The 27,382-nt window shown below is 41.3% G+C and overlaps 2 protein-coding genes across 3 annotated transcripts in view; one reads left to right on the top strand and one right to left on the bottom strand.

Moving 5' to 3' along the window:
- Window positions 1–11,849: 11,849 nt before the first annotated feature.
- The window catches only part of LOC107396996 (carboxypeptidase Z), a 30,701-nt gene continuing 15,168 nt past the window's right edge, over window positions 11,850–27,382 (bottom strand). Inside the window, exons 4-11 of the mRNA XM_015976851.3 lie at window positions 17,109–17,333; window positions 16,803–17,032; window positions 16,030–16,191; window positions 15,777–15,935; window positions 14,565–14,700; window positions 14,348–14,487; window positions 14,162–14,261; window positions 11,850–12,361 (exon numbers count right to left, since the gene is read on the bottom strand). Coding sequence (XP_015832337.3) covers window positions 12,006–12,361; window positions 14,162–14,261; window positions 14,348–14,487; window positions 14,565–14,700; window positions 15,777–15,935; window positions 16,030–16,191; window positions 16,803–17,032; window positions 17,109–17,333 — 1,508 coding nt within the window. The 3' untranslated portion in view covers window positions 11,850–12,005. The remainder of the gene's footprint in view (window positions 12,362–14,161; window positions 14,262–14,347; window positions 14,488–14,564; window positions 14,701–15,776; window positions 15,936–16,029; window positions 16,192–16,802; window positions 17,033–17,108; window positions 17,334–27,382) is intronic.
- On the top strand, window positions 20,697–26,817 carry LOC107396997 (uncharacterized). 2 transcript variants are annotated; one of them, XR_011517091.1, is made up of 2 exons: window positions 20,697–26,653; window positions 26,734–26,817. XR_011517091.1 is itself a non-coding variant. In XM_070546441.1 (2 exons), the coding sequence occupies exon 2, from the start codon at window positions 21,807–21,809 to the stop codon at window positions 24,531–24,533; it is 2,727 nt and encodes a 908-aa protein (XP_070402542.1). In that variant the 5' UTR covers window positions 20,697–20,947; window positions 21,028–21,806; the 3' UTR covers window positions 24,534–26,817. The 2 variants fall into 2 exon arrangements, 1 of the variants encoding a protein (XP_070402542.1); XM_070546441.1 differs by having other exon boundaries at window positions 20,697–20,947; window positions 21,028–26,817.

The following is a 27,382-nucleotide window of genomic DNA, read 5'->3' on the forward strand; positions in this document are numbered from 1 at the left end:
AAGTATAAATCAGGCTTTAATCTAACTGCTGAAATGTCTCCCCGGTCAGACACCTATGAGGAACATATACGCATGGCTACATTTTTCTGACACAGGCTGCTCTCATTCTGCTGGTGGCACAACTACATTGATGCTTAGCTTACCTAAGCCCTTTTCAGATAGACATTCTGGAACATTTGTGGACAATTCAATGCGGTTTTTAACCAGAACTGTGTTTTCAGAGTCTGAAAACACAGTTCCGGTAAAAAAAAATCCACCGGGTAAACAGTTCTGTCCACAGAGTGTGCTGCGCTTTAAAGGCTCCGTGTGAAATGCTGCAGCGCATTAGTTCCCATCTCCGACGCAGCGCGGGAAAAAAAAATTCCGATCTCTTCAGCACAGGGGCCATAACAGGGGCCAGGGCCAGTTCTACAGGGGCCCAGGCCCCTGTGGGCTCCCGTTTAAAACCGCCATTGTTTCAGACACACCACTTTTGTACCGGAACTTGTCCTTTCGGCTGCGTTCACACAGCAGGGAAAAGTTCCAGATGTCTGACGGCGGCGGGCGGTACCGTAGAAGGCGAGCTGCCGTGGTTCGCCGCATGCTACAGCAGCGGGCTATCTAGGTGTGCACAGCGTCCCCCGGTCCCCTCCTCCTCCCCCTCCCCCTTGTCCGGAACTCTACCTCACCAGTCTGAAGCAGCCACCCTGTCCGTAACAAGTCCGGACCTGTTACTAGGGGCTTCGTCCGGATAAATTCCGGAACACGTTATCCGGATGTTTGTATTCAGACACAAAGGTCTTACGGACAGAGTCCGGAACATTTCCGTTTTTCATGGCCTGTCTGAAGGGGGCTCTAGTGTTGCATTGTGCCAAAACCATTAGCGACTGTTTGGAGAACAAAAATTACAAGAATATACCTTGTTTCAAATTTTAAACCACTTGACACTTTTGCATCTGTCAAAAAAATATTATAAATTGCAGCATTTGCACACATTTCATGCATTCTTGCAATTTAGTCACAAAATGCTGTAGTTATCTGTAGGCCTTTAGAGCTAAAATAGCAAATATGGTAAACGCGCCAGCTTACAACATTTTTTTCATGCCTCTTAACAATTTTCTAACATAGTGTAGCTAGAAATATTTTGTGGAGGTTAAAGAAAAAAAAGTGGCTCTCTAGCATTTGTCTGCTTGTCTGTCTCACCAAACCGCTGCACTTCCCTGGCTCCTCCACTCATTACACACTCATGCATTTAACAACAAAACACCAATTCATGTCAATTCAAGTTTATTTATATAACGACAAGAGTCATCTCAAGGCACATAGTAAACATTCCAATACAGGTCAGTTCCTTAAGCCAATAAGTAAAAAGTCTCCTGTATAAGGAACCTAGCAGATTGCATCGAGTCACTGACTAGTGTCAGTGTCTTTACATCAGTCCTCATACTAAGCAAGCATTTAGCGACAGTGGAGAGGAAAACTCCCTTTTAACAGGAAGAAACCTCCAGAGAATCCTGGCTCAGTATAAGCAGCCATCCACCATGACTCACTGGGGATCGAGAAGACAGAGCAGACACAGACACATAGACACACAAACACACACACACACACACACACACACACACACACACACACACACACACACACACACACGCACACACGCACACAAACCAAACAATGTGTCTATGATTACATTGTGATTTCTTAGTAAATATTCTATTTGGTGAGAGATAAACTTTACTGGATTTATCCTATTGAATCTATAATTAAATAGATAAACTAGTAGTAGCACATTCAACATCAAGGAAAGCAAAAAGTTATTATCAGGAGAGGGAGAATGTGTAAGTGGTTAGCAGCAGTGTGCTAGACGATTGCCCCCTCCATGAGGCCACCACAGCTCAGCAGAACATCATTGCAGCTTATTCTGGGGAGAAAAACACTTTGAGAGAAAATAAAGTTAACAGCTGAAATTGCATGAAAGAATACAGTTAAAGAGAAGATTGTAGAAGAAAGTAGTAGAGTGTGAAAAGTGGTCAGTGTGTCCTCCAGCAGTCTAAGCCTATAGCAGCATAACTACAGAGATAACTCTGGATAACCTAGCCCTTTTAGATGGAGGCAATGTTGGGGGCAGGGCAAGGGAGAGCCATCTTTACTGACTGTACACTCCACCTCCCTCTACTCCCCCACTTGTCCAGATCTAGGCTAACATCAAATTTTAACCATAAGCCCTATCAAATAAAAATGTTTTAAGCCTAGTCTTAAAAATAGACAAGGTGTCTACCTCACGGACTAAGGCTGGGAGCTGGTTCCACAGGAGAGGAGCCTGATAACTAAAAGATCTGCCTCCCATCCTAATTTTAGATATTCTGGGAACCACCAGTAAACCTGGAGTCTGAGAGCAAAGTGCTCGGTTAGGAATGTATGGAACAATCAGATCACTGATGTATGATGGAGCTTGATTATTAAGAGCTTTATAAGTGAGAAGGAAGATCTTGAAATATATTTTGAATTTAACAGGTAGCCAATGTAGGGAAGCTAAGACAGGAGAGATATGATCTCTCTTTTTAATTCTCATCAGAACTCTAGCTGCAGCATTTTGGACAAGCTGAAGACTTTTAACTACATTCTGTGGACTTCCTGAGAGTAATGAATTACAGTAATCCAGTCTTGTTGTAATAAATGCATGAACTAGTTTTTCAGCATCACTCCTGGAAAGTATGCTTCTAATCTTAGCAATATTCCAAAGGTGGAAAAAGGAAATCCTACAAACCTGTTTAACTTGGGATTCGAATGGCATGTCCTGGTCAAAGATAACACCAAGGTTCCTTACTTTGTTCTTGGAGATCAATGTAATGCCATTCAGGTCAGGTGATTGACTAAGCAATTTCCTTTTCTGGATTTCTGGTCCAAAGATGAGAAATTCCGTCTTGTCTTAATTTAAAATTAAAAAGTTTAGAGTCATCCAATTTTTTATGTCCTCAAGACAAGCCTGTAACCTAACTAACTGATTAGGTTCATCAGGGTTAATGGATAAATATAACTGAGTATCATCAGCATAACAGTGAAAGTTTATCCCATGCTGTCTAATGATTTTACCCATTGGGAGCATATATATATATATATATATATATATATATATATATATATATATATATATATATATATATATACATATATATATATATATATTATATATATATATATATATATATATATATATATATATATATATATATATAGTAAAAAGAACTGGTTCAAGCACTGAACCCTGTGGTACTCCACAAGTAACCCTGGAGTATGAAGAAGATGCCATGCCAAGAAGAGGCCATGAGAATATAATTTGCAACTTCCACTAATGCAGTTTCAGTGCTGTGATGCTCTCTAAAACCAGACTGAAATTCCTCAAACAGATCATTAGTGTTTAAATGCTCACATACTTGGATGGCCACTATTTTCTCCAGGACTTTGGATAAAAATGGAAGGTTAGATATTGGTCTTAGTGATGGGAATTCCGGCTCTTTTTAGAGAGCCGGTTCTTTTGGCTCAGCTCACCAAAAAGAACCGGCTATTTTGGCTCCCAAGTGGCTCCTCAGATTTTCTGTTGCGTAGAGTACATTTATAACCAAAATAATGCTAAACTATATGTAAAATAATTTACTAATGTAAAAAAAAGCAATATATTAAATATTTATCATTTCTATGGATTTAATAACTGAACACTAAGAAATCTCCACTTTCCGACTGCTGGCGCTCATTTTCTCACCGTCTTCGTCATGCTCTCCTCCCTCTCACTCGCCTTTTTCCTCCTCCTCATTCCCTCTCATCTCCCTCCTCCCCCATGTGCTCTGCTATGTGTCTGTCTGAGTATGATCCTTCCTCTTCCCTGCCCCTTCTGCTCTGTGTGTGGACAGTCTGGACACACAGTTACACATGTTGACCAATCGCCTTTAGCTTTCACCAAGGCAGGGGGGAGGGGGGAGGGGAGGGGACGGCTCCCAATGACGAGCCGGCTCCCGTCGCTCAATTCAAAGAACCGGCTCTTAGAGCCGGTTCGTTCGCGATCGACACATCACTAATTGGTCTATAATTCATTGGGTCATCTGGATCCAGAGAAGGCTTCTTAAGTGAAGGTTTGATTACAGCAACCTTAAAATCCTGTGGTACACATATTCATTTACTAAAGATTGATTATATCTAGAATGGGGGCAGTAACCAAAGGAAATGCATCTTTAAATAATTTGGTTGGGATTGGATCTAAAATGCAAGTTGAACCTCTAAATGGTGTGAGAGGATCTCTGCTCAATAACATCAGAGAAGGAGAAACAGCTGGCTGCTACCACTTCAACTTTAGAACAAACTATCAGAGTCCCAAAAAGAAAAACACCATCTGAAGTCATGGACAACAAAATCTGTTTGCTACTGGTGTTTAGCACTATCTTGTTTTCTGTGGCAAAGCGGGTTCCAGTATCAGGTGGATGTGCTAAAAATAGCTACTGCTACTACTGCTAGAAACAAACAAGCTGAAAATGTTTTATCTTTACTGGTCTCATGATTTAATAACAAAAAAAAAAAAAAGATTTTTCACCTTATTTTAGAAACTTTGCAGTTTGAGGACTTTCATTCAAACCCACTGAGATTATTTTGAGGACTTGGCAGATACTGAAATAATCCCAGGATTTGAAACATAATTGGATGAATTTGCAGGTGTTTGTGATGTTGTTCTGGGTCACGTGACATGAAGATTTCTTTTACTCTACTGAAAATGGAGCACTCTCCTCTGAAGCTGGTGCCAAATCATGAGCTCCCTAAAACCTCTGCAATTCAAGGAGTTGTTTTGAGTCGATTCAATTCTAAAGCTGCATTTTCTCTGCTTGCGTAACAACAGGTTAGAGTGATTTTACGGGACAGCAAAACCTTAAAGATGGTGATTCCATTCGTCCAAATTTTAACGTCTCTAATTTAGATTTGAAACAGAAGTTTGTCAAGAGTAAAACTCAGTCTACACTGTAAGAAATTAAACTTTAAATTTACTCAACCAATTTTTGCCAACTGGTTCCAATAATACTAGTTGCTTAAATGTAAAGAGTACCATACATTTACTTATAAGCAACCAGGAAACAGCAGAAAGCATCTCAGCTAGTATAAGCTAACTGTCAACATTAGCAACTCCACCACATGGCACAACTCCTCCAGGAATGTGTTATTTGTGGAGAAAGTCAGTGGCAGAGTCTCATTGCTGTTAGTCAATCAGTGGCAACATTTCCAAATATCAAGAAATAGGACTCCTCGTCTGAGACCCAGTCCTAATACTCACACTGTGCCCTACGCCCTTCTGTGAAGTGCACTTTGAGGAGGTGTGTAGTAAGTCTTCGAGTGTGTAGTACACACGAGTACACAAGTGTGCCAAATTGAGACAGCGAGCATTCTGTCATTGACAGAGATGCATGCCCGGATGCCAAAAAATCTTTATTAAAATTTTTCTAACAATTATTTAACAAAAGTTTAAACCTTTGCTTTTCACATTAAATCCTAGTCTAAAATATTCAGAGCATGAATAAACATCATTCATTGTCTTAAAGTGACATTCTTTCATCTGAAAATACATATTTTCTGAAAAGGCACTTGAGCCATTGCTCAGCCTTCATCTCAAATTTCCCATGCAGCAATGGATCATGGGTAATACACTTAGCCAAAGTCTGCATCGATGCGGACTTGGGTGAAGTGAGGATCAAGGGTGCAAAAGGGGTGTGGTCACCCTATGCACTTGCACCGCTGTCCGGGAACACGCAAATGAAGGGTGCAAGGGTGGAGGTGTGTGTATTGGGATTGGTCCTTTTACTTCCTGATTCAGGCGCATCTAAGACCCCCCACCTGCTGAAAACAACTTAAGGTTGGTTTATGCTTGACGCGTCCGCGAGGTCCGCGTGGCGAAATTGCATCATTTTAACAACCACGCCCCTCCACCGCACCTCTGCACGGCCCAAAGTTTCCGCACCGCTCACCTAGGAAATTTTCTAACCACGCGGACGGTCGGACGCAGAAAAGCATGGCGGACCGGCAAGAACTAGTATGTGTTGTAGTGCGATGTCTATCACTACCAATGTCTATGTGGGTGGAGTTAAAGTCCTTCAATAAAAAGGAAGTGCAGGTTCCTCCTCCCCTCTGTGTGCGCGTGTGTGAAGCTGCAGGTGGCGTCGCGGGGCGCTGTGAGCTTGTTCATGCACTGGGAGAGTTGAGGACATGTGCACGTGTTCTGTAAAGTCGTGTCATTATTTCACTAACTTAGTTTAAGTTAAACGGCAGCTTCCAGTGTGAGTAGAAGAGGATGTCCACTCCTGCTGAGGCTGAGGCGTCGGGAGCGACCGACCAGAGACGGAGAGATGCACCCGCTGGCACGAGTACAACAGGTTATGGGCCCAGGCATGCCCAGCAGCACATCCAAGTATATGGACGCGGCCCGCCGCCCCGCTTCGACGGAGATGAAGCGAGGTACCATATATGGGAAGCGAGGTTTTTGGCCTATATGAAGACGTTAGGCCTAAAGAACACAATACTCGGAAAGGACCGAGCGGCACCGAACACACCAGAGGCTGTGGAAGTCGGTAAGAGGAACGAGCTAGCATATGCTGAACTCTGCTGTTGTCTAGATGACAAAACGCTAATGCTAATACTATATGAAGCTCCAGACGACGGAGAGAAAAGTCTAGAGATATTAAGACGTCACTTTGAGTGCGAGGAAAAACCGCGCATTGTGGGACTCTACACAGAGCTGACTAACGTGGTGATGGCACCTGGTGAGGAGCTGGTGGACTATTTGACACGTGTGGAGAAAATTATTACGGCATTAAACAGAGCAAAAGAGACACTAAGCGACGCACTCTTGGTGGCAATGGTGTTAAAAGGCCTGACGGAAGAATATGACCCGTTCACAGTGCATGTAACACAGACGAGAGACTCGCTCACGTATAATGAGTTCAAGGCCCGGCTGAGAAGTTTCGAATGCACGTTACGCTACCGGAACAGACCTCGTGCAGATGAAGTGATGGTGACAAAGCACAAAAATGTTCAGCCCAAAGAGAAAATAAAACCAGGGAAACATTTTGATGGAGAATGTTTTATCTGTGAGAAGGTTGGTCACAGAGCAAGAGACTGCAGATTAAAGAAGAAGAGTAACTGGAAACAGTCCAGCACTGTGACGCGGGACAACAGCAAGGCCTCCACTGTTACAGAGACTGCTCAGGGGAACAGATCTCCAGAAACAGGTCACAGGAGTGAAGCTAAAGAAAATAGCTCTTTTCTACTGAAAGTAAATGAGTACAAACCTAAGGACACAACGCAGAGAGGACTCCTGATTGACAGCGGTGCTTCCACTCACATCATCACAGATGAAAAAGCTTTCATCCGGTTCGACAAGGCGTTCCAGCAGAAGAGGCACGTGATGGAGTTGGCAGACGGCACGCGACACACTGGCAGTGTTACAGCGCGGGGAGACGCTCAGCTGGAGGTGACTGACGACACGGGAAAAGTTCTGAAGATAATACTGACCAGTGCTCTACTGATTCCTGAGTATCCACAAGACATTTTGTCTGTGGAGGCAGCAGTGTCAAGGGGAGTAAAATTCAGTTTTGAAAAAGACAGCAGCAAGATGATCCTCCCAGATGGCTCCACATGTAGGTTGAAGGTAAAAGACAGGTTATATTATTTGGATGCTACACCAGCAACTGTTTCAAACAGCAAGGATTCCTGTAATGTATGTCTTGATCTGAAGGAATGGCATGAAATTATGGGTCATTGTAACTATGGGGATATTTTGAAGCTCGAACCCATAGTAGAGGGGATGGCGATCAGAGACAAAGGTAACAAAACTAACCAATGCAAAACTTGTGTAAAAGGGAAATTCACATTGACAAGAATCAAGACAGCTGACACAAGGGCTAAAGCACCCTTAGAGCTGGTGCACACTGATTTAGGGGGTCCTATTTCTCCAGAGTCATTTGAAGGTTTTAAGTATGCTATCACTTTTGTTGATGACTATTCTGGTACTATTCATGTGTACTTTCTAAGGAACAAGAACAAAGCAGTCCAGGCTACACAGCAGTTTCTAGCAGACATGGAACCATTCGGAAAGGTTAAACGCCTGAGGTCAGATAATGGAACTGAGTTCATGTCAGAGGAGTACCAAACTTTGTTGAGAGAAAATGGCATCAGACATGAAAGGTCAGCCCCATACTCTCCCCACCAAAATGGGACGGCGGAAAGAAATTGGCGCACCTTATTTGAAATGGTCAGGTGCATGCTGATAGAGTCAGGGTTACCTAAGGAGTTGTGGCCCCATGCAGCAAAGTTAGCTACTGTGATAAGAAACAGGTGCTACTGCAACAGAACGGGAGAGACCCCATATTTCCTATTTACAGGTAGAAAACCAAACTTATCTGAAATGAGAAAGTTCAGATCTGAGTGCGTAGTGTTTAACAGAGACAGGAAGAAATTAGATCCAAAAGGAAAGAGAGGGACCTTTGTGGGTTTTGACATTCATTCTCCTGCTAAAATGGTGTTCTTTCCAGAAACAAACAGCATTCAAAAACACAGGCTGGTGACTTTTCTTGAGAAAAGCAAAGCAGAAAAACACACACAGACCGATTTGGAAAAAAGTGGGGGTTACGTAAGTAGATGGGAGACGACTGTAACTGAAGTAAACCAACCTGAAGAGTCCCAGACCGAGTTTACAGAGGAACATGACACAGACAGGGAGGAAGACACACAGGCTACACGCACATCTGGCAGGGAGAGAAGGAAGCCTAAATATCTTGAAGACTATGAGTGTACAGTTCAAAGTATCGAGCTAGATATTGATTACTGCTATCGTATTGCAACAGGCATCCCTCAAAGTTATGATGAAGCTTTAGAATCAGACAGAAGGGAAAAGTGGAAACAAGCAATGACAGATGAGATGACAGCTTTAAAGGACAGCAACACATTTTCTCTTGTTCCTTTACCGGAAGGGAAACAAACAGTTGGAGGTAGGTGGGTTTTTGCATTGAAGGAGGATGCAAAAGGGAATGAGACACATAAGGCAAGATACGTTGCTAAGGGCTACACACAAGTGCAGGGTGTAGATTACTATGAAACGTTCTCACCTACAGCTAACCTCACATCATTACGTGTACTCATGCAGTTAGCAGCTCAGCACAACCTCAAACTACATCAGATGGATGTTAAGGCTGCATATTTGCACGCACCTATTGATTGTGAGGTATATATGGAACAACCACAAGGTTTCCATGAAGGTCAAAAGGGAGAAAGAAAAATGGTCTGGAAGTTGAACAAATCAATTTATGGGTTAAAACAATCTGGGAGAAATTGGAACCAAATGCTCCATGGTTCTCTGATCAAAAACGGTTTTGTTCAAAGTGCAACAGACAATTGTATCTACACATATCAGTCAGAAGGTGAAAGTGTGATCTTGTTGGTGTGGGTGGATGATATAATTGTGGCTGCCAGTCATGATAACATCTTGAAACAAGTCAAAACAACACTGGAAAATCTTTTCCAAATGAAAGATTTAGGGCAACTTACCCATTTTCTTGGGATAGATTTTGTACAAACACAGGATGAGATAAAAATGGACCAGTCTAAGTATATACAAAAGATACTTGAAAGATCAGGAATGTCAGACTGCAAAACCAGGGCTACTCCCTGTGAAACCAAGTGTGATCTCACTGTAGAAGGAGACCCCACAGATCCCAAAGAGTACAGAGCTATGGTGGGCAGTCTCATTTACATCATGACCTGCACCAGGCCAGACATTTGCTGGATTGTGAGCAATCTGTCAAGGTATGTGTCTGATCCTAGACAAAAACATGTGACGGCTGTCAAACATGTGTACAGGTATTTGAAAAGGACACAACATTACCCGTTATCTTACAAAAAGACTGAGAACACTTTAGAACTGTTTGGATTTTCTGATGCAGACTGGGCAAACGATCCAGGGGACAGAAAGAGTGTTACAGGTTACTGCTTCAGTCTACAGGAAGATGGCGCTGTGGTTTCATGGAAGACTAAGAAGCAACAGACTGTTGCGCTGTCGACATGCGAGGCAGAGTACATGGCTCTAGCAGCAGCAGTTCAAGAAGCCCTGTATCTCAGAAGCCTGCTCGCGGACATGGGACTACATGTTAAAAATGGTCCAGTTAAAATCTTCGAGGACAACCAAGGAACAATAAGCTTGGCAAAGAATCCAACAAACCGTCAGAGAAGCAAACACGTGGACATTAAGTACCATTTTGTGAGGGACAATGTGTCACGTGGTAATATGGTCCTTGTTTATTGTTCAACAGAAAACATGATAGCAGATGTGTTCACAAAATCTGCTACAAAGGTTAAACTGGAATGTTTCTGCAAGTTTCTGTTTGGAATGTGAAAAAAAAGAAAGCAGACATAAATGTTATTGTGATGCCATCGAGTGGGGGTGTTGTAGTGCGATGTCTATCACTACCAATGTCTATGTGGGTGGAGTTAAAGTCCTTCAATAAAAAAGAAGTGCGGGTTCCTCCTCCCCTCTGTGTGCGCGTGTGTGAAGCTGCAGGTGGCGTCGCGGGGCGCTGTGAGCTTGTTCATGCACTGGGAGAGTTGAGGACATGTGCACGTGTTCTGTAAAGTCGTGTCATTATTTCACTAACTTAGTTTAAGTTAAACGGCAGCTTCCAGTGTGAGTAGAAGAGGATGTCCACTCCTGCTGAGGCTGAGGCGTCGGGAGCGACCGACCAGAGACGGAGAGATGCACCCGCTGGCACGAGTACAACAGTATGGCAGAGGTTCGTAAATACAGACATTTGTATGATTCAGCTCTCAGAGATCACCGTGATCAACATGTTGTTAATAGTTCTTGGAGAGAAATACCTCGCACTGTCGGAAAAGACGAGGACGCTGTTAAAAAATGCTGAAATGCCATGTTGTAAACAGTAATTTCTACTTCTACTATGGTGTAGTGTTGGATGCATGCCGTAGAGCTCCATGCTGCCCCCTACATTTTGGGAGAATATTGTCTCACCACAGAGACAGGCCGCATGAACCATAAACGCTGCGAGTTGTGAAGCTCGTTCCATCTTGTACAGATTTACAAGGCCTTCATTCCTACTAGAGACCACCGCAAATGTATTTATTAGAGATGTAAGAAAATATTGACATGGTGATTTTTTTACTGCGATATTATATTGAAATTCAAAAGTCACGTATCAAATTTTTGGAAGGATTTTCATGCAAACATTTGTGTATTTTCTGTTTTATTTGTTTTTTTTTTTTGGGGGGGGGGGGGGGGGGGGGTTAATTCAAATGCCAACCAGTAGTTGGCAGCAGTGTGCAATGGGTTTTGTTTTCACCACTGAAATGTAAATCCCTCTATTATGGTTCAGATAGAGCATGTTAAACATGCTACATTTCAGTTTGGACTGTTTGTTGAATTTCCCTACAATGAATTCAGTCTAAAAAAATTGCTAATAGTGTCTGGCTGAGTGTATCACAATATATCACGATATATCGTATCTTCTCCCCTGTATCGTGATACGTACGTATCGTATCGCCAACACACATTCCTAGTATTCATTAAACAAGTGATCTACACCTTTAAGAGACCACGTTTAGTGGACCCAGTTGACCTAACTTGGTTAATTCAATCAACATTTAATTTCTTACAATGTATATTTAACCCTTTTGGGATTTTTCTTGAACAAATAAGCAGATAAGAGGAAAGATGTGGGCCAATAAATCTTCCTGGAAAATTGTGCCAGCAACAGTTTTGACCAGAAGCTGTTGCAGCCTGCCCTCTAGTGGCCACATGGTGTCACGTTTTATTAAAAGACAAAAGGGGGAAATCTTTCTAAATGTTTTATTTATTTTAAATCAAATGCAAATTAGGCATTTACAGTAAAAATAAAAAATAAATCTGAGCCACTGACAGTAAAAATGTGTGATATTTAAAGCAAAGCAGAATCATTACATGACAGCTTGCATCCCCTCTGATTAAAGCTTTAATGTTGTTTGAGCAGCCAGGTGGGGGCGGGGCCTCCTACAGAGACAAAGTAGTTCCACCACCAGGGCTTCTCCGCCCGCACTCCCTGGTTCTGGTTCAGCTCAGCCATCATGGTGTACTGCACATACTGGTTATAGGGGTCAAACCGCTCATAGTTGCCCGTGGAGGGGAGGATGTTGTCAGCTTCCTGTGAGCCAGAGTCTGGAGGAGCTGTCTGCAGCACAAAGTCCACTCGGCCTGCCTTCTGCATGCGTGGCAAGTGCACCTTCTTCGTGGATCTGGTGTAGCCAGGAGCAGAGGCAGCGACGATGTGGGTGCCTGGGGTGAGGAGGCGCCAGTAGTCTCCATTTTCAGCTTAACAGAAAGAGAAAGACTCAGTATTTGGACATGCTGAAGGCATCCCAAGAGGTGAAAAGAATGATCTAAAAGGTGTAACACTGACTCAGGACAATCATAAGGTATTATAATTACAAGTAATACATATTATTAAAGGAGTTTTGATGCTGTGGCTGCAGAGAGGCAATCATGACCAGTCCCTTTAGAACGGTTCATGGATGTTATTCATGTGACTGAAAACTGATAATTACAGAAAATGTAGCTGGAGTTTTAAATAACAGAAAAATATTTTAATGAACCAAATAAGAACCAACTACGGTTGTGTTGTTTGAGTCATCTTCCTTCCAAGTAGCCAGACTCACATATAAAATGATTTTAAATTGTCTCAGTCGTTTGTCTTTTAGGCTTTCTGAAGATCCGCCAAGTTTTGACTCTGTCATAGTTTTCACCCAGTTTTCTGACAATTGACTATTTATAGAGAAATGTTTGTTTATTTATAACTTTTCAAAATTGTATATACTTGATTGATCATTTAGTTTTGTATTTATTTACTTGATTTATATATAGTTCTGTAATATATTCGTTACAATTTATATTTTATTTGTTTAGTTTGTCTGTTTTTATTAGATTTAATAATTTTTAACTGTGTATGCATTGTATTTAATTTTCATTTTATTTTATTATTTGTTTAGTTTGTCTGTTTTAATTTTATGTAATTAATTTTTTTATTATGTATACATAATTTCATTTAAATAAAATTAAATTTATTTGATTGCTTGTTTAGTTTGTCTGTTTTTATTAGATTAAATTACTTTAACTGTGTGTGTGTGTGTGTGTGTATATATATATATATATATATATATATATATATATATATATATATATATATATATATATATATATATATATATATATATATAATTTGATTTTCATTTCCATTTTATTTATTTTATTATTAGTTTAGTTTGTCTGTTTTATTATATTAAATTTGTTTATTTGTTTAATTATGTATATATTATTTTAATTTAATTTCATTAATTTGATTGTTTAGTTGTGTATGTTTTGATTAGAATAAAAAAATTTCCCTTTTTTTATTATTTAGTTGTGTAAATATTTACAATATTTTTTTACTTTATTTTTTGGACTGTTTGCTTATTTCATATAGTTTTTTTTTTTTTACCTGGTAAGACCCCAACAACAAATCTTTTACATGGACAATGTACTCGAGCAGTCGCTTCACCCGGCATGGACGCTAAAACAATCAGAGGTTACAGAGGTGGAGTGATGTAGCTGAACTCTGACCTTTGAGTCATTCAGCTATAAAATGACACCTCAAATCAAAACCTAAAACCCCTTTTATTTTACTTTGTAATACTACATGATAGATATGTTTATTTTAACTCAAGAAATCCTAAAATAATTAGCAAAAAAATGAAATTCAATTCAATGAATTATCAAAAATATACAATGTTTTTAAATTTGTAGCTGAAAAAAATAAATAAACTGAAGTTTAAATGAACACAATGGAATCGTAATCTCCAATAAGCTTTAAAACCTGAGATTAGAGTTAACGAAGCATCTCTCAGCTCCAGTTTGAGATGGATTTACTTTTCTATTCTTGAAACATTCACATTCTATTTATCTGGATCATTTTAAACCCTGAAATTTCCTCAGTAGTCCTAAGTTTTTTCCCTTTTCCATTTTAAACTCACTCTGCACATTGTTTTCATCAGATTTAGAAAGCCCGGAGAACTAATCATCACGACCACTTTTAATGATTCAGTCTGGAAAGGTGAGAAAGGTGAGTCTCGTCGTTACCTGAAGTGACGTCGTGCCGTATTCCTCTGACAGATATCCGAGCACCTTTTATCGCATTTCCTTCCTCATCATTCACTATTCCTTTGATACCTCGATGAGCCTGGTCAGCAACATCATCAGTTAGTTCATCTCCAGATATATCCAAAGGCCAACGTATTACGCATAGAGCAGAAAAGTTTCTCTCACTGCTTCCATGAAGGACAGCAGAGCCTCTTGGTTATCGTGCCAGCTAAGGGAGAGATCCTCCTCAGGAGGGATTTTATCACAACCCAGCTCCACGGTCACCTCAAAGCAGTTGGTGTGAAGATAGTTGAAGTCCTGCATTCCTGATCAGAGACAAGAACAAAACCCAGCTCACATCATATCACAGAGGCCTCTAGTGACTAAAATTACAATGACTGACCTCCTGTGATGCTATACCACTGGGCTCCATTAATGGTCCCCTTCTGGCTCTTAGTAGGAGACAATCCACATCGAGCGTTTTCATTGGACATTGTTTCGTGGGCATTTACATAAATTCCTGCCAGCAGTTTAAAAACCTACAAAATAAAAGCCACAGTTGATCATCTTCTATCACATGAACTTACATCAGATACTTCCTTAACCCACTTGGTAGAGCACATTTAAGTCCATGTTTTTTATTCATTAGTATGCCAGAGCTGGGGAAATTAATACATTGTTACCACAAAAAGCAATGAAAACAGATATAGAAATGTAGGGTGTGTATAAAATAAATGATAACTGTTTATACACTGAGTTAAATTATAATAAAATAACATTATGGATCTTTAAAGTTCTTAAAGAAAGGCCATGAACAATTATTGTGACCAGTGACCTCAGTTTGGAGAAATGGAGAAGAGTTCTGACTGGACTGATGAGCTAATAGCTAGTGTGAGCAGGGCAACAACCAAGGTAGATTTCTAGAATTACTCCAGCTTCAAAAATACAACTATGTAGACATTTAATACAGATAAATATTACATGTTACAAGGTTAGTTAGCAAGAATTCAGCAAACAAGCTAGCTAGCTGGAGCACTTCCTGTTGGGATTTGTTAAAAGCTTCTGTTACGGAAATTACTCGTAGCAGTGCTCAACAATTATGAATATTTACTCCGGCAAAATGCTGTGATATTTGAGCGCTGCTACGAGTGTTTTCCGTAACTGAAGCTATTTTTGAAATTGCTGTACTCCCCTTTAGCTAATTTAGCTTGTCAAATGAACCTGTATTATTCCAAGTTGAAATAGTTATCTATAAAATTAAGATATTAACAGTTAGAAATCATTTACAACCAGCTGCATCATATTTGCAATTGTCTGAATTTTGTACAGGTCTCCTGCCTCCTTGTGGAAGTTGTAAGCACTGCAATACTTCACCTTACATTATATTGTACATTTACCTAAAGCAGTATTTTCAGGAATTATATACTTGTTATATTGACATGAGCTGCTAAAGGGATGGATACTAAAGCTTTAAAGGGTTAATATTATCAGAGGGACCAAATGCTACAGATCAGATCTCTTACTTTAGGTTACAGCTGATAAACGTCACAAATAAACATGTTTACTGAGTGTTTTGTTTGTTTTAGTGAGTGTTGTTATCAAAAAGCCCTTTTACTTTATCGTCTGGTGTTGGGGAGAACATGCTGTGTCCTAGAGGGTGTTTGGACAAGTCGTAGGGGTAGGACACCAACAAGTCCCCACCATGAAAGTTGGCAGAAAGCACAAACGGGATGGAGCGGATCCACTTCATGACAGCATATGTCTCTGGTGCAACCTGGAATTCAGCAGCATTTAAAATTATTTTGTTTAAAGTCAAAGAAGTATACAGAAACGATGACATCTTTTAGGCCATTATGATCACTCTGTACCTTACCAAACCAGTAATTATCTGGGATTGAGATGTGGTCGGTGCGGAAACCCTTTTGTCTGCGTCGGTTGTAAACAATTGTCGTCAAATCAGGGAAGTTTCTGTTCAGGTCGACGTTCTGGGCGTTGTTTTGACCAGTGTTCCAAGAGCTATACTTGTACCCCTGAATAGTGTTAAAAAATATGTTTCAGGTACGTAAAAAACTGAAAAGTCAATGATTTAAGTCTTAAAGTCCCAAAGACTGTAGATTGTTTATCATCATTTACAAATATATCACCAACATACTGATACCACACCAATAGTGGGAACATTCACACAACCTCCCCATCCCTCACTCGTAAACACAACCTTGAGATTCTTAAAATGGTCCACTTCAGCTAGGACCTCGGCTTTGGCCCAAAGGTGGAAACCCACTCATTTCTTGTTCAGTTGATCCACTACTGTGAACAGGCAGCGCTGCCATAAAAGCAGCAAAGAGTTTCTAAGTCTGGATTTCCAAACTGAGATGTTGGTGTGCAAAAAAATTTGCAAGCATGAGGGAATAGAAAAAATGGAGGGCAGTTTTTTTTACATGTGACGCAAGTGGTCGGTGATCCTTTGGCCCCTAGAAGGGGTGAGACATGTGTCACTTGGAAGGCAAGATCAAACAAGTGTATTGTGTTAGTTTCAATCTAAAAAAAATCTATTTTGCAATAAAAAATATTGATAGGTGTTGTGTCTGTTATTTCTATCTGTATGACTTTGGGTGCAGAGTAATAAACATGGAACCTTTACCTCATCAGCATCGCCGTAGTTGTTCTGATTGGATCCAGACATGGCCACCTCATATCCATCAGGGTTCAGGGAGGGCAGGATGTGAATGCGGGTGGAGTTGATGAGGGTCTGGATGCGCTCATTTCCTCTAAGATACTCAGAGCAAAGATACTGAGCCAAGTAGATGAGCAGCTGGCGGCCCAACACTTCATTCCCATGCATGTTTACGATGTACTTTATCTCGGGCTCCACTAAGCAGATGAGCATTTATAGTGAAACTGAATCAATGTGAGGAAGAGGAAGCAGAAGTGGATGGGTTGTACTCACGCAGCTCGTGTTGTCCAGGATTGTTGGAAAATTCAATCACCAGCAGCTCCCTGCCCTCCATGCTGCGGCCGATGCTGTAGGTTCTGGCGATGTCGGGACATCGATCCTCAGTCTCCTTCAGGGTGCTGATCATCTGAGGGTTGGAGTGGTAGGTGAACTGGATCACTGTTCCAGGTTTTTCAGAGAGTGGAGCTTCCGCGTCCTGGAAGGCGTCTCCCTCTCTCTCTGGAGGAAAAACATCAGAATTCTACCAATTGTTTATGCAAGATACACACACACACACACACACACAGACACACACACGCACGCGTGCATGCGCGCACCCACACAGACACACACACGCGCGCACGCACACACACAGGCACACGCCTGCACGCACACACACACACACAGGCACACGCATGCACACACACACACAGACACACGGACGCACACACGCACACACGCACATACGCACACACACAGACACGCACACTCACGTTATATAGAAATGGCATATTCAAAACCAAAAAGCATAAAGTTTCTTTTAAAGGTCAATTGTACCCATCGACATAAAAATATCAACATTGCTCCTCTGGGGGCAAGTTGAAGCTAAAAACCGGAGGTTTCCACCACTGATTTTTGAACGAGTCACACCCAAAAAATCCAAAAATGGGAAAAGAGGTGGAGCTGAGGGTAACGCTGTTACGTTTGGAACAGGGTTGGAACAAATGAAACCAATGCAGCTACAAGCTAAGTTAACTAACCCAAGAAGCTAAGAAGGGTCAGCCCACTCGCACGGCAGACCGGCTTCCGTGCGAGGCTGCAGTCATGCTGGTTGCCTGTGGAGATCTAATAGGCACTGGGACTCTTAAAATACAACCAGCATGACTACTGCCTCACATGGGAGCTGGTCCATGTGTCGCCTGCCCCGGGAAACGGGAACAGCCAGCCGCCTGCTCTAGCAACTCTTCTTGGGGAGGAGACAGAAGACGAGCATCAACTCAAGTTTCTTATCCAGCAGCAGCACCACTGACATGCTTGAGCAAGCAGTTACATGACACAGCATTTCCCCCATTTAACCAGCTAAATTATGTACAGAAGTATAATTTTACTTACTGATAAAAAGAAGCAGAAACTGCTTGGATGACCTGTTAGTGCAGTCAATAACCACAGCTTGCCCTCTTATCTAAATAATCCCTTGATTAACATCCAAACAAAAACACACAGACAAAACAAAAATTCAGAGAGTCGAACAGGTCCAACATCTATTAACGTGAGGCCCAGGCTGAGGCATTTCCCTGGAGCGAGCTCTGAAGTCACGTGGCTCTGATGCGCATTAATTATTCATTCCTTTAAAGAGCAAGTCACCCCCTACCAGAGTCTTTTTCCACTCACGTCCTGCTTGAACATTTAAACAAATGCTGTTGCCTGGCTGACAGAGAGGGCAGAGCTGCTAACAAACACACACACACACACAGGTTCACAACGGCATTGTGATATCATATGGTACCAGCTAAAGTCATAGGGTACCTCTAACCCCAAAATTCTACTATCTCCGCTCCGCCCCCGCCCTCCGCTGCCGCTCGCTTCCGAACTCAAACTATACTGGTACCCGCTCTACAACGGCTCCGCTCCGGTGCGGAGACCTGAGGTGCGCAAACAGGCATGCGCGGGATTTTCGAGATCTTGCGATACAGTCCGAGCAATAAATGCGGATGTTAGATCCAAACACCCGTTGTGTGGGAGAAGCATCGAAATGAACTGTTTAATCTGCCCATCATTTGTGTTGAGGGATCAGCAGTGTTTGGATCAACAAAGTGTGACTACTTTGATAGTGGAAACTGTATTTATGGCTTATTTTTGAGCATTAAAGTTCAACCGCCATTGATAGTTGTTAAAAGTTATTAAACCTGTGCATATGAAACAAAAAACGCTTTTTGTTTATCGATTTATTGTGAAAAAATGGAAGCTGTGCTTGCTCCCTTTCCTGTTGGGCGGTTGTGATTTCTGTCCATTGACTGCGGAGGTGCTCTGGCGTCCGGCAAAAATAGAATCAATCCTATTTTTGCCGGATGGCGGAACGGCGGGCGGCGCACTGCGCCGCACGGCCACAGTAGTGGAACAACTCTGATTGACTACAACGGGACCGCTTTTGCTGCGGAGTTCGTGCCGGAGCGGAGACAGTGGAATTTTGGGGTTAGCCAATAGCAATGGCTGGTTGAAATTCAAATGCAGTGCAGAGTTCGTACATGAAGAGGGTGCAACACTGACAGCTTTATTCTGAATATTTAAATTTTAACTAAGATGCACTAACATACCAAATTATTGACTACACGTGTCTACAACATGGTTAGACACTCTTTTATACAGTTTATCAGCAAAAATAGGTTGATTTGGGGGTGACTTGCTCTTTAAGCATTAAATTCCACTTAAACAGAAGAGTTACAAAAAAGTCAGCCCCCTCAGAGTTGCCACGATTGTAAACTAGATATAAAATGGGTTTTTGAGCCAGGCTGTAAACATGTTTATTTCTGCCGTGAAATTGGCGTTTTTAACATGGGAGTCAATGAGGATTTGCTCAGTTCTGGTGCCAGCCCCTAGCGGATAAGGGTGGAACTGCAATTTTAGCCCCTCCTTCTTTGCTTCAAAAAATGTAGACCATAATGGCCCTTGGTTGCAGTGTTGTTTTTGTTAATAAAACGATGACAAATACATTTTGTTGACGGCGACGCCCCTTTTTGTCATAACGAAAACGAGACACTGACTAAAAAAAAATAGCTCTTCGGTGACTAAAATATAATGAGAGTAACTGGAGTTAACGAGACATGACTTGACAAAAACTACGCCCAAAATGCTAATTTCTGGGGGGGCTGTTACGTTTGGAACAGGGTTGGATTACATGAACCAGTGTAGCTACTAGCTAACTTAGCTAACCCATGTACCCACTCTCCTCAGACGCCTCTGACACAGAACTAATCTGCATGAGACTGCCTCAAGGTCATGCATTTGCTTCTAAAACTTCTCCTTTCCAGCTCAAGAGAAGAATGAAGACAAAGGACTCTTTCTTTTTAATAAATCAAAGAACTCTTTCTATTTTTAATAAAGCTAATCAAGCAAAGTGTTAGTCAATAATAAGATGTTGACCAATCTGTGAAATGACAATGTTGTGATTAGTAAGTTTTAATAAGTAATATGACTTTAATCTAGCTGCACTAGACATCCTGATCCACATAATGTAAACACATGACACATTTTATCTTTCTCATCCAATCGGAACCTTCCTTTCTGAAGACTGGCATAGTCTCTGTGGTGTTTATAAATCTGTCAAACTTTGATTTGACCATAAATCACAACATCCAGATTAATAAAACCAGTCCCCACGCCATCTTAGTCCAGTTCACCGCAATCTAAGAGAAATATCGGACTGGCCACCCTGACTTCCTTTTTAAGCAAAGAACCGACAAGCTGGATAAAATCTGTTGCATTTTACCAACCAAGCAACGGTTCCTTTCAGAATAAAAGCTGAACTCACTAACCCTCCGGGTCCATCTGACGCTGTCAACCAACTGTCGCTTTTTACCTGGAGACAATCCAAAGACTAGTGTGAATGCTGTGAAAACATCATTGTAAAATGCTTCTTTTTATTTTTGATGAAACCGGAGCTCGTGCTCTTATTTTGAAAGGCACACTTGCCTTTCTCAACAACTTCCGGTTAGCTTAACGTGTGCACTCGTTTTTTTTCTAACGTATGAAAGGAAGCTGATATATGCTGAATACGTTCAGATTAATATAAGAGACTAACAGCAAGCAAAACTTGTTTTCTCCCCTCCCATTCGGAGCTACAAGCAGGCAAAGTGGTTAGTAGACTTTGTAACCTTTATTTGTGATTTATGTGTTATATTTATGTAAACATATTGTTTATTCTGTCGGTTTGTAGTTCTACGGTGGTTTATGGTGCTGCATGATGCTAGCTTTGCTAGTCAATAACGGCACAAATAAAGAACGCCATCTGTAAAAAGAACTGGAGTCCTCGCGTGCTTCGATGGGCGGCATAGTAGAACACTTCACCACGCAAAGGAAAGGTGAAGACTCCATATGAAGAGGAAGTGTGCCAAACCGTTGAGGACGTCGGGTAGAGGAGCAGTCTGCAGTTGAAGATACATCGTGTCATCTGGTGAACGTTGTGTTGAGAAGATTAAAGGAGCAGTATGGACAAAGCTTAAAAGGTGGACACGTTAAAGTAAACGGGTCAGAAGTAGCAGAAAGATCCAGAACTGCCATGAACTTTTCATCACACATTCCATCGTGTACATCTTAAAGGAGCAGCGAAGCTTCCCTTCCACTTGGCTACACTGCAAGAGCTAAGTAACTTTATAGGCAAATCCACTCATCAAGTAATTTGATTAGGAAAAAATATATATAAATAAATAATAATATTAAGGGTTTATTCTCTAGGTTATGCATATAATTGCATTGTGTTTGCATTAAGATTGTGTGGAGGTTGCTGGTAATTGTATCACAGGAGATTCTTATTTGTGTTTCTGCCAAATGTGCTGTTAACATTTATTTTAAGTTGTTTACATAAGAGTTTAGACACAAGTTAAGCTCAAGTTAACGGCAGAAAATTGTTCAACCTTTATCTGTTTACTGAAATTCATTTTATTCCTTTAGTTTACAACTCTAGTACATTTATAGGCTTAAAAGTACACAGTCAGTATGTCACAAAGGGGTGATATTGAAAATATATGTACTTCACAAGAGAAAGCTGATATTAATGAGCAAGTAGAAGCAACTACAAAGGAAATGCAAGCTCAGGTTGAGTCACATAAGCAAGCTAGTGAGACGGTCACATCAACTGCACTAGACTCACTGTCTCAAACTAAAGATCTCCCACATTCTGCATGCATTAGGAAAAGTGAACGCAAACGAACGCTCACTGAAAAAGGACAAGCTTTAGCAGATGATCGACTGAAGGATCTGAAGGCACAGTTCAACAGAGCTTATGAGCGGTGGAAGCACAAAATAAATGGACTGAAAAAGGCCATAAAGTACAATGATGATTCTGAGCTAACGGAGATCATGAGTAAAATAAATACAAACCAAGTTGAGATAGATAATATTTATCTTAAAATAAGAGATACTGTACATCCAGATCATCCAAATTCAGAAATCCGCAGAATCAACGATACCTACCAATCGCTCACCAAGGTTGCAAATAAAAAGGCACAGAAGTTTCTCATCAATGATGGTACAGAAGTATCATCCTGGCCCGATGTGGAGTCTGTGTTTGAAGCTACAACATCTAATGTCTCTTTATCTTCAGGAAAGACCAGACATTCAAAGGAGTATTCGTACAGGTCACAAGATGCTAGACAAGCTGCAGCAGAAGCAGCTGCCACAGAGGAAGTCCTAAAAATAATGAAAGCTCAACATGACTGTGAAGAAGAAATCTGGAGACTTGAGCAGGCAGATCAAGTGTTGGCAGCTGAAAAAGAAGCAGAGGAAATTAGGCAGAAAGCTGAAAATGAGGCTGAGAATGCAAGGAAAAGAGCTCAGTTTATTGCAGAAAGTGCAGCTAGAAAGATGAAGGTTGAGGAGAAGAAGAAAGAAGTTGAACGATTAGAGGAACTTAAAAGGCTTAACGCAGCAAAGGCAAGGCTGAAAGTGTATTCTGAAATTGTTCATAGTGACGATGAAGAAGATCATCTGTTGCCACCTCCTCTACCACAAAATCCAGCACTTTCTCAACCTCTTAGCTCACAAGAAAGGCATCCTCAAATCCTTCCAGCAAACCAATCCGTAGCTCAACAACCATACCAGGTTACAGTCACTAAAAGCTTTACTCCTCATTCACCAATCTATACCTCAGTATCTGTGCCACAAGCATCTTCATTTAATAAACCAACTGTGAACTATCAGTCCAATCCCATTCAAACAGTTACATCAAACAACCCAAATGACACAACCAATGAATTGGTTAAAACATTAGCGGAAGCTATCGCTGCAAATCGAATCCCAATTCCTGAACCTGCTGTTTTCACTGGAGACCCCCTGAAGTACACTGATTGGAAACTTTCTTTTTCCACTTTAATTAATCAGAAAAACCTTCCAAACCAAGAAAAACTGTTCTTCTTACGCAAGTATGTTGGCGGTGCAGCAAAAAGAGCTATAGAAGGTCATTTTCTGGTTGGTTCAGAAACAGCTTATAATGCTGCCTGGAATGTGCTCGAAGACAGGTTTGGCAATCCTTTCCTGATTGGCAAGGCATATCGTGATAAAATACATTCATGGCACAAAATTGGCCCAAAGGAAACTGTGGAGCTCCGTGAGTTTGCAGATTTTCTGAGCAGTGTGGAATCAGCCATGCCATATGTACAAGGATTACAAGTTCTGAATGACTGTATGGAAAATCAAAAAATAGCACAAAAACTACCAGACTGGTTGAGCTCACGGTGGAACAGAGCAGTCGTTACTTTCCAGGATGAAATCGGTGCATTTCCTGACTTTAAGTACTTCGTCTCATTCCTCAACAAAGAGGCTCGCATTGCTTGCCACCCTGTTACATCTTGGCAGGCTATGAATCTAAAGGGAGAGAAATCAAGGTCAAGCGAGCAAGACATAAGAGGATCTCCAAAAGATAAAGTTGGTGCTAAGACATTCACTACAAACACAAGTGAAAGGATAGATAAGAAGTGTCTTTACTGCAAAAGGCCACATCACACTCTCCATAAATGTTGCAAGTTCATCGAAAAACCACTTGATGAAAGAGTCAAGTTTGTACGGGAAGAGAAACTCTGTTTTGGTTGCCTTGAGAATGGACATCACTCCAAGGTCTGTAAGTCTAGAAGTACATGTGACACGTGTAAAAAACCTCACCCAACGTGCTTACATCAAAATCGTGAAAAAAGGGAACAGAAGCAAGAAAATAATCCAAAACAAACTCATTCAACTGAAAATGACAAGGATGGGTCTGAACAAGATCAACCGAGGGTAAACAACCAAGACAAAGACAAGAGTTTTAAACCAAAGCAAACACTTGAGTCAGATGGAGCTACTTCTCTAAGGATTATTCAAGAAAGGGGCGGAACTCTCACTTCACCAATTGTTCCAGTCTATGTGTCCTCATTGACTCAACCAGACAAGGAAATACTAGTGTATGCTCTGCTCGATTCTCAGAGCGACACTACGTTCATCTTGAAGGATGTAGCCGACACACTGGATGCCAAGAAAGATCCAGTAAAGCTCAAGGTGTCAACAATAACATCAAGAACAAAGGTTGTATCCAGTGAAAGGTTGACTGGTCTGGAAGTGAGAGGCTTGAAATCTGAAGTTAAGATCAAGCTTCCAGTAAGCTACACCAGGGAGTATATACCGGCTAACAGAGCTCATATTCCCACAAGTGAAACCGCAATGTCCTGGCCTCACTTAGAACATCTTGCATAGGAGATGTCGCAAGAATTAGATTGTGAGGTAGGTTTGCTAATCGGTTATAACTGTTCTCAGGCTCTGGCTCCAAGAGAAGTCATCCATGGAAGTGAAAATCAACCCTTTGCACTCAAGTCTGTGCTGGGTTGGAGCATTGTCGGGTATAACAGTACCGTCAATGATTATGAAGATGAAATAGGTGTAAGTCACCATATCATTGCTAAGCAAGTCATACCACTTACAATGCCTTCCTCTGAACTCAAGTCAGAAGTCCATTTTTCTGCTAGAACCCAAGTTAAAGAAGTTATCTCCCCATCAGACATGATAAAGGTTTTTGAGTCAGACTTCTCTGAAAGAAAGGGTGGAGAAGCTCCAATATCACAAGAAGACTTGCGGTCCCTTGCAATACTGAAAGAAAGTATAAAGCAGAAGCAGGATGGACACTACCAGATCAACGCACTAAGCCAAGAGGAAGAAGTCAAAGGGAACAAGTCAACTTGCCTCCAAAGGCTAAGCCCATTCTTGGACAGACTGGGTATCTTGAGGATGGGAGGACGGTTGACCCAAGCCGCACTTCATCCACATGTCAGACACCCAGCCATTCTTCCTAAAGGACATCATGTCTCTCGTCTCATACTCAAGCACTGTCATGAGAAGGTGTGTCATCAAGGTCGTGGAATGACAATCAATGAAGTTCGTGCGAATGGCTTCTGGATCCTTGGGTGTAATGGTGAAGTCTCTTCCTTTATCTTCAAGTGCGTAAAGTGCAGGAAGTTCAGAAGGTCTAACCAAGAACAAAAAATGGCCGATCTTCCCCCTGAGAGAATGGAAAGTACACCTCCGTTCACGTACAGTGGAATGGACTGTTTTGGTCCATTCTACGTCAGAGAAGGAAGGAAAGAGCTAAAGAAATATGGGCTCATATTTACATGTATGTGCTCAAGAGCCATCCACTTAGAAGTATTGGATGACCTTTCTTCTGATGCTTTCCTGAATGCATTGCGATGTTTCATTGCAATAAGAGGCAATGTGAGACAACTTCAAAGTGATCAAGGTACCAATTTTGTAGGTGCGAAAAATGAGTTCCGAAACATGATGAAAGGACTACAAGAGGAACGTGTGAAAGAACTTGGATGCAGCTTTGTGATGAATCCTCCTGCTTCCAGTCACATGGGCGGCGTCTGGGAGAGGCAGATCCGCACTGTAAGGAGTATCCTCACCTCTATCCTCGACCAATCTGCAAGTCGACTTGACAGCTCATCACTGAGGACATACTTATATGAGGTGATGGCTATAGTGAATAGTCGACCTTTGACCACTGTCCATCTCAATGATCCATCAGGCCCGGAACCTCTGACCCCCAATCATATCCTCACAATGAAATCTTCAGTCATCATGCCCCCGCCTGGTGAGTTTGTGAAGGAAGATTTATATCTTCAGAAAAGATGGAGGAGGGTTCAATTTCTATCAAATGAGTTCTGGACCAGGTGGAAAAGGGAGTATTTGCTCAATTTACAACAAAGAAGAAAATGGACTACTGAGAGACGGAATGCTAAAGTAAATTACATTGTCTTACTGTGGGACGACAACCTGCCAAGAAACCAGTGGAAGTTGGCAAGGATAGTGGAAGTCTTCCCAGCTGCAGACAACAGGGTTAGAAAGGTCAAGCTGTTAGTTAGTAACACATTTTTGGACAACAGAGGCAAGCGCACATCCCAGCCACTTTATTTAGAGAGAGCCATACATAAAACAGTGCTATTACTTGAAGCAGAGTAAAGGGTTATCTTAAGAAGGTGCCTTTGTTTACTGTTGGTAGTTTTTTTTGTTGTTTAACAAGTTATTGTATATAGTTTAAATGAATCACTTTGTGTGATTGGTGGGAGTGTGAATGCTGTGAAAACATCATTGTAAAATGCTTCTTTTTATTTTTGATGAAACCGGAGCTCGTGCTCTTATTTTGAAAGGCACACTTGCCTTTCTCAACAACTTCCGGTTAGCTTAACGTGTGCACTCGTTTTTTTTCTAACGTATGAAAGGAAGCTGATATATGCTGAATACGTTCAGATTAATATAAGAGACTAACAGCAAGCAAAACTTGTTTTCTCCCCTCCCATTCGGAGCTACAAGCAGGCAAAGTGGTTAGTAGACTTTGTAACCTTTATTTGTGATTTATGTGTTATATTTATGTAAACATATTGTTTATTCTGTCGGTTTGTAGTTCTACGGTGGTTTATGGTGCTGCATGATGCTAGCTTTGCTAGTCAATAACGGCACAAATAAAGAACGCCATCTGTAAAAAGAACTGGAGTCCTCGCGTGCTTCGATGGGCGGCATAACTAGTCTGTCGTACTGCTGACGCTGTTTCATCAGCTCCGGTACCAAAGGGGGGTCAGAGGACCTGGCATTCTGGATCTATACAGAGGTCTCATTCTAAGGGTATGTGTGGAGCGACAACATGGCGTCTTATGTGTTTATGAAACTCCAATCATAGCTTAAGAGCAAAACATCACAACATCATTCAGACTTGCTTCTCTGGATACGAGAGTTCTGATGACAACATCACTCACACATACACTATTCATCTCACGTCTCACTCACACCAAGATCCATCCATTCACTTAGAGTTTAGAGTTAGTCTTGTTTAAAATTGTTTAGAAGTAAATCTTCTTAAACGTTTTAAAGGTGACTCTCTCTCTCTCTCTCTCTCTCTCTCTCTCTCTCTCTCTCTCTCTCTCTCTCTCTCTCTCTCTCTCTCTCTCGCTCTCTCTCTCTCTTAATATGAAGTGTTACATAATCCCTGCAATAAAAATTTCCAATCTTCTGGTTAAAAGTACCCAAAGATCCATAAGATTGATTTCACATTTTCT

Source organism: Nothobranchius furzeri, chromosome 2, assembly GCF_043380555.1.
Source record: "Nothobranchius furzeri strain GRZ-AD chromosome 2, NfurGRZ-RIMD1, whole genome shotgun sequence".
In the NCBI taxonomy this organism is placed as follows: domain Eukaryota; kingdom Metazoa; phylum Chordata; class Actinopteri; order Cyprinodontiformes; family Nothobranchiidae; genus Nothobranchius; species Nothobranchius furzeri.

Coding starts and splice junctions, on each gene's coding strand:
- LOC107396997 (XM_070546441.1), top strand. CDS start 21,807: ATGTCACAAAGGGGTGATATTGAAAATATATGTACTTCACAAGAGAAA.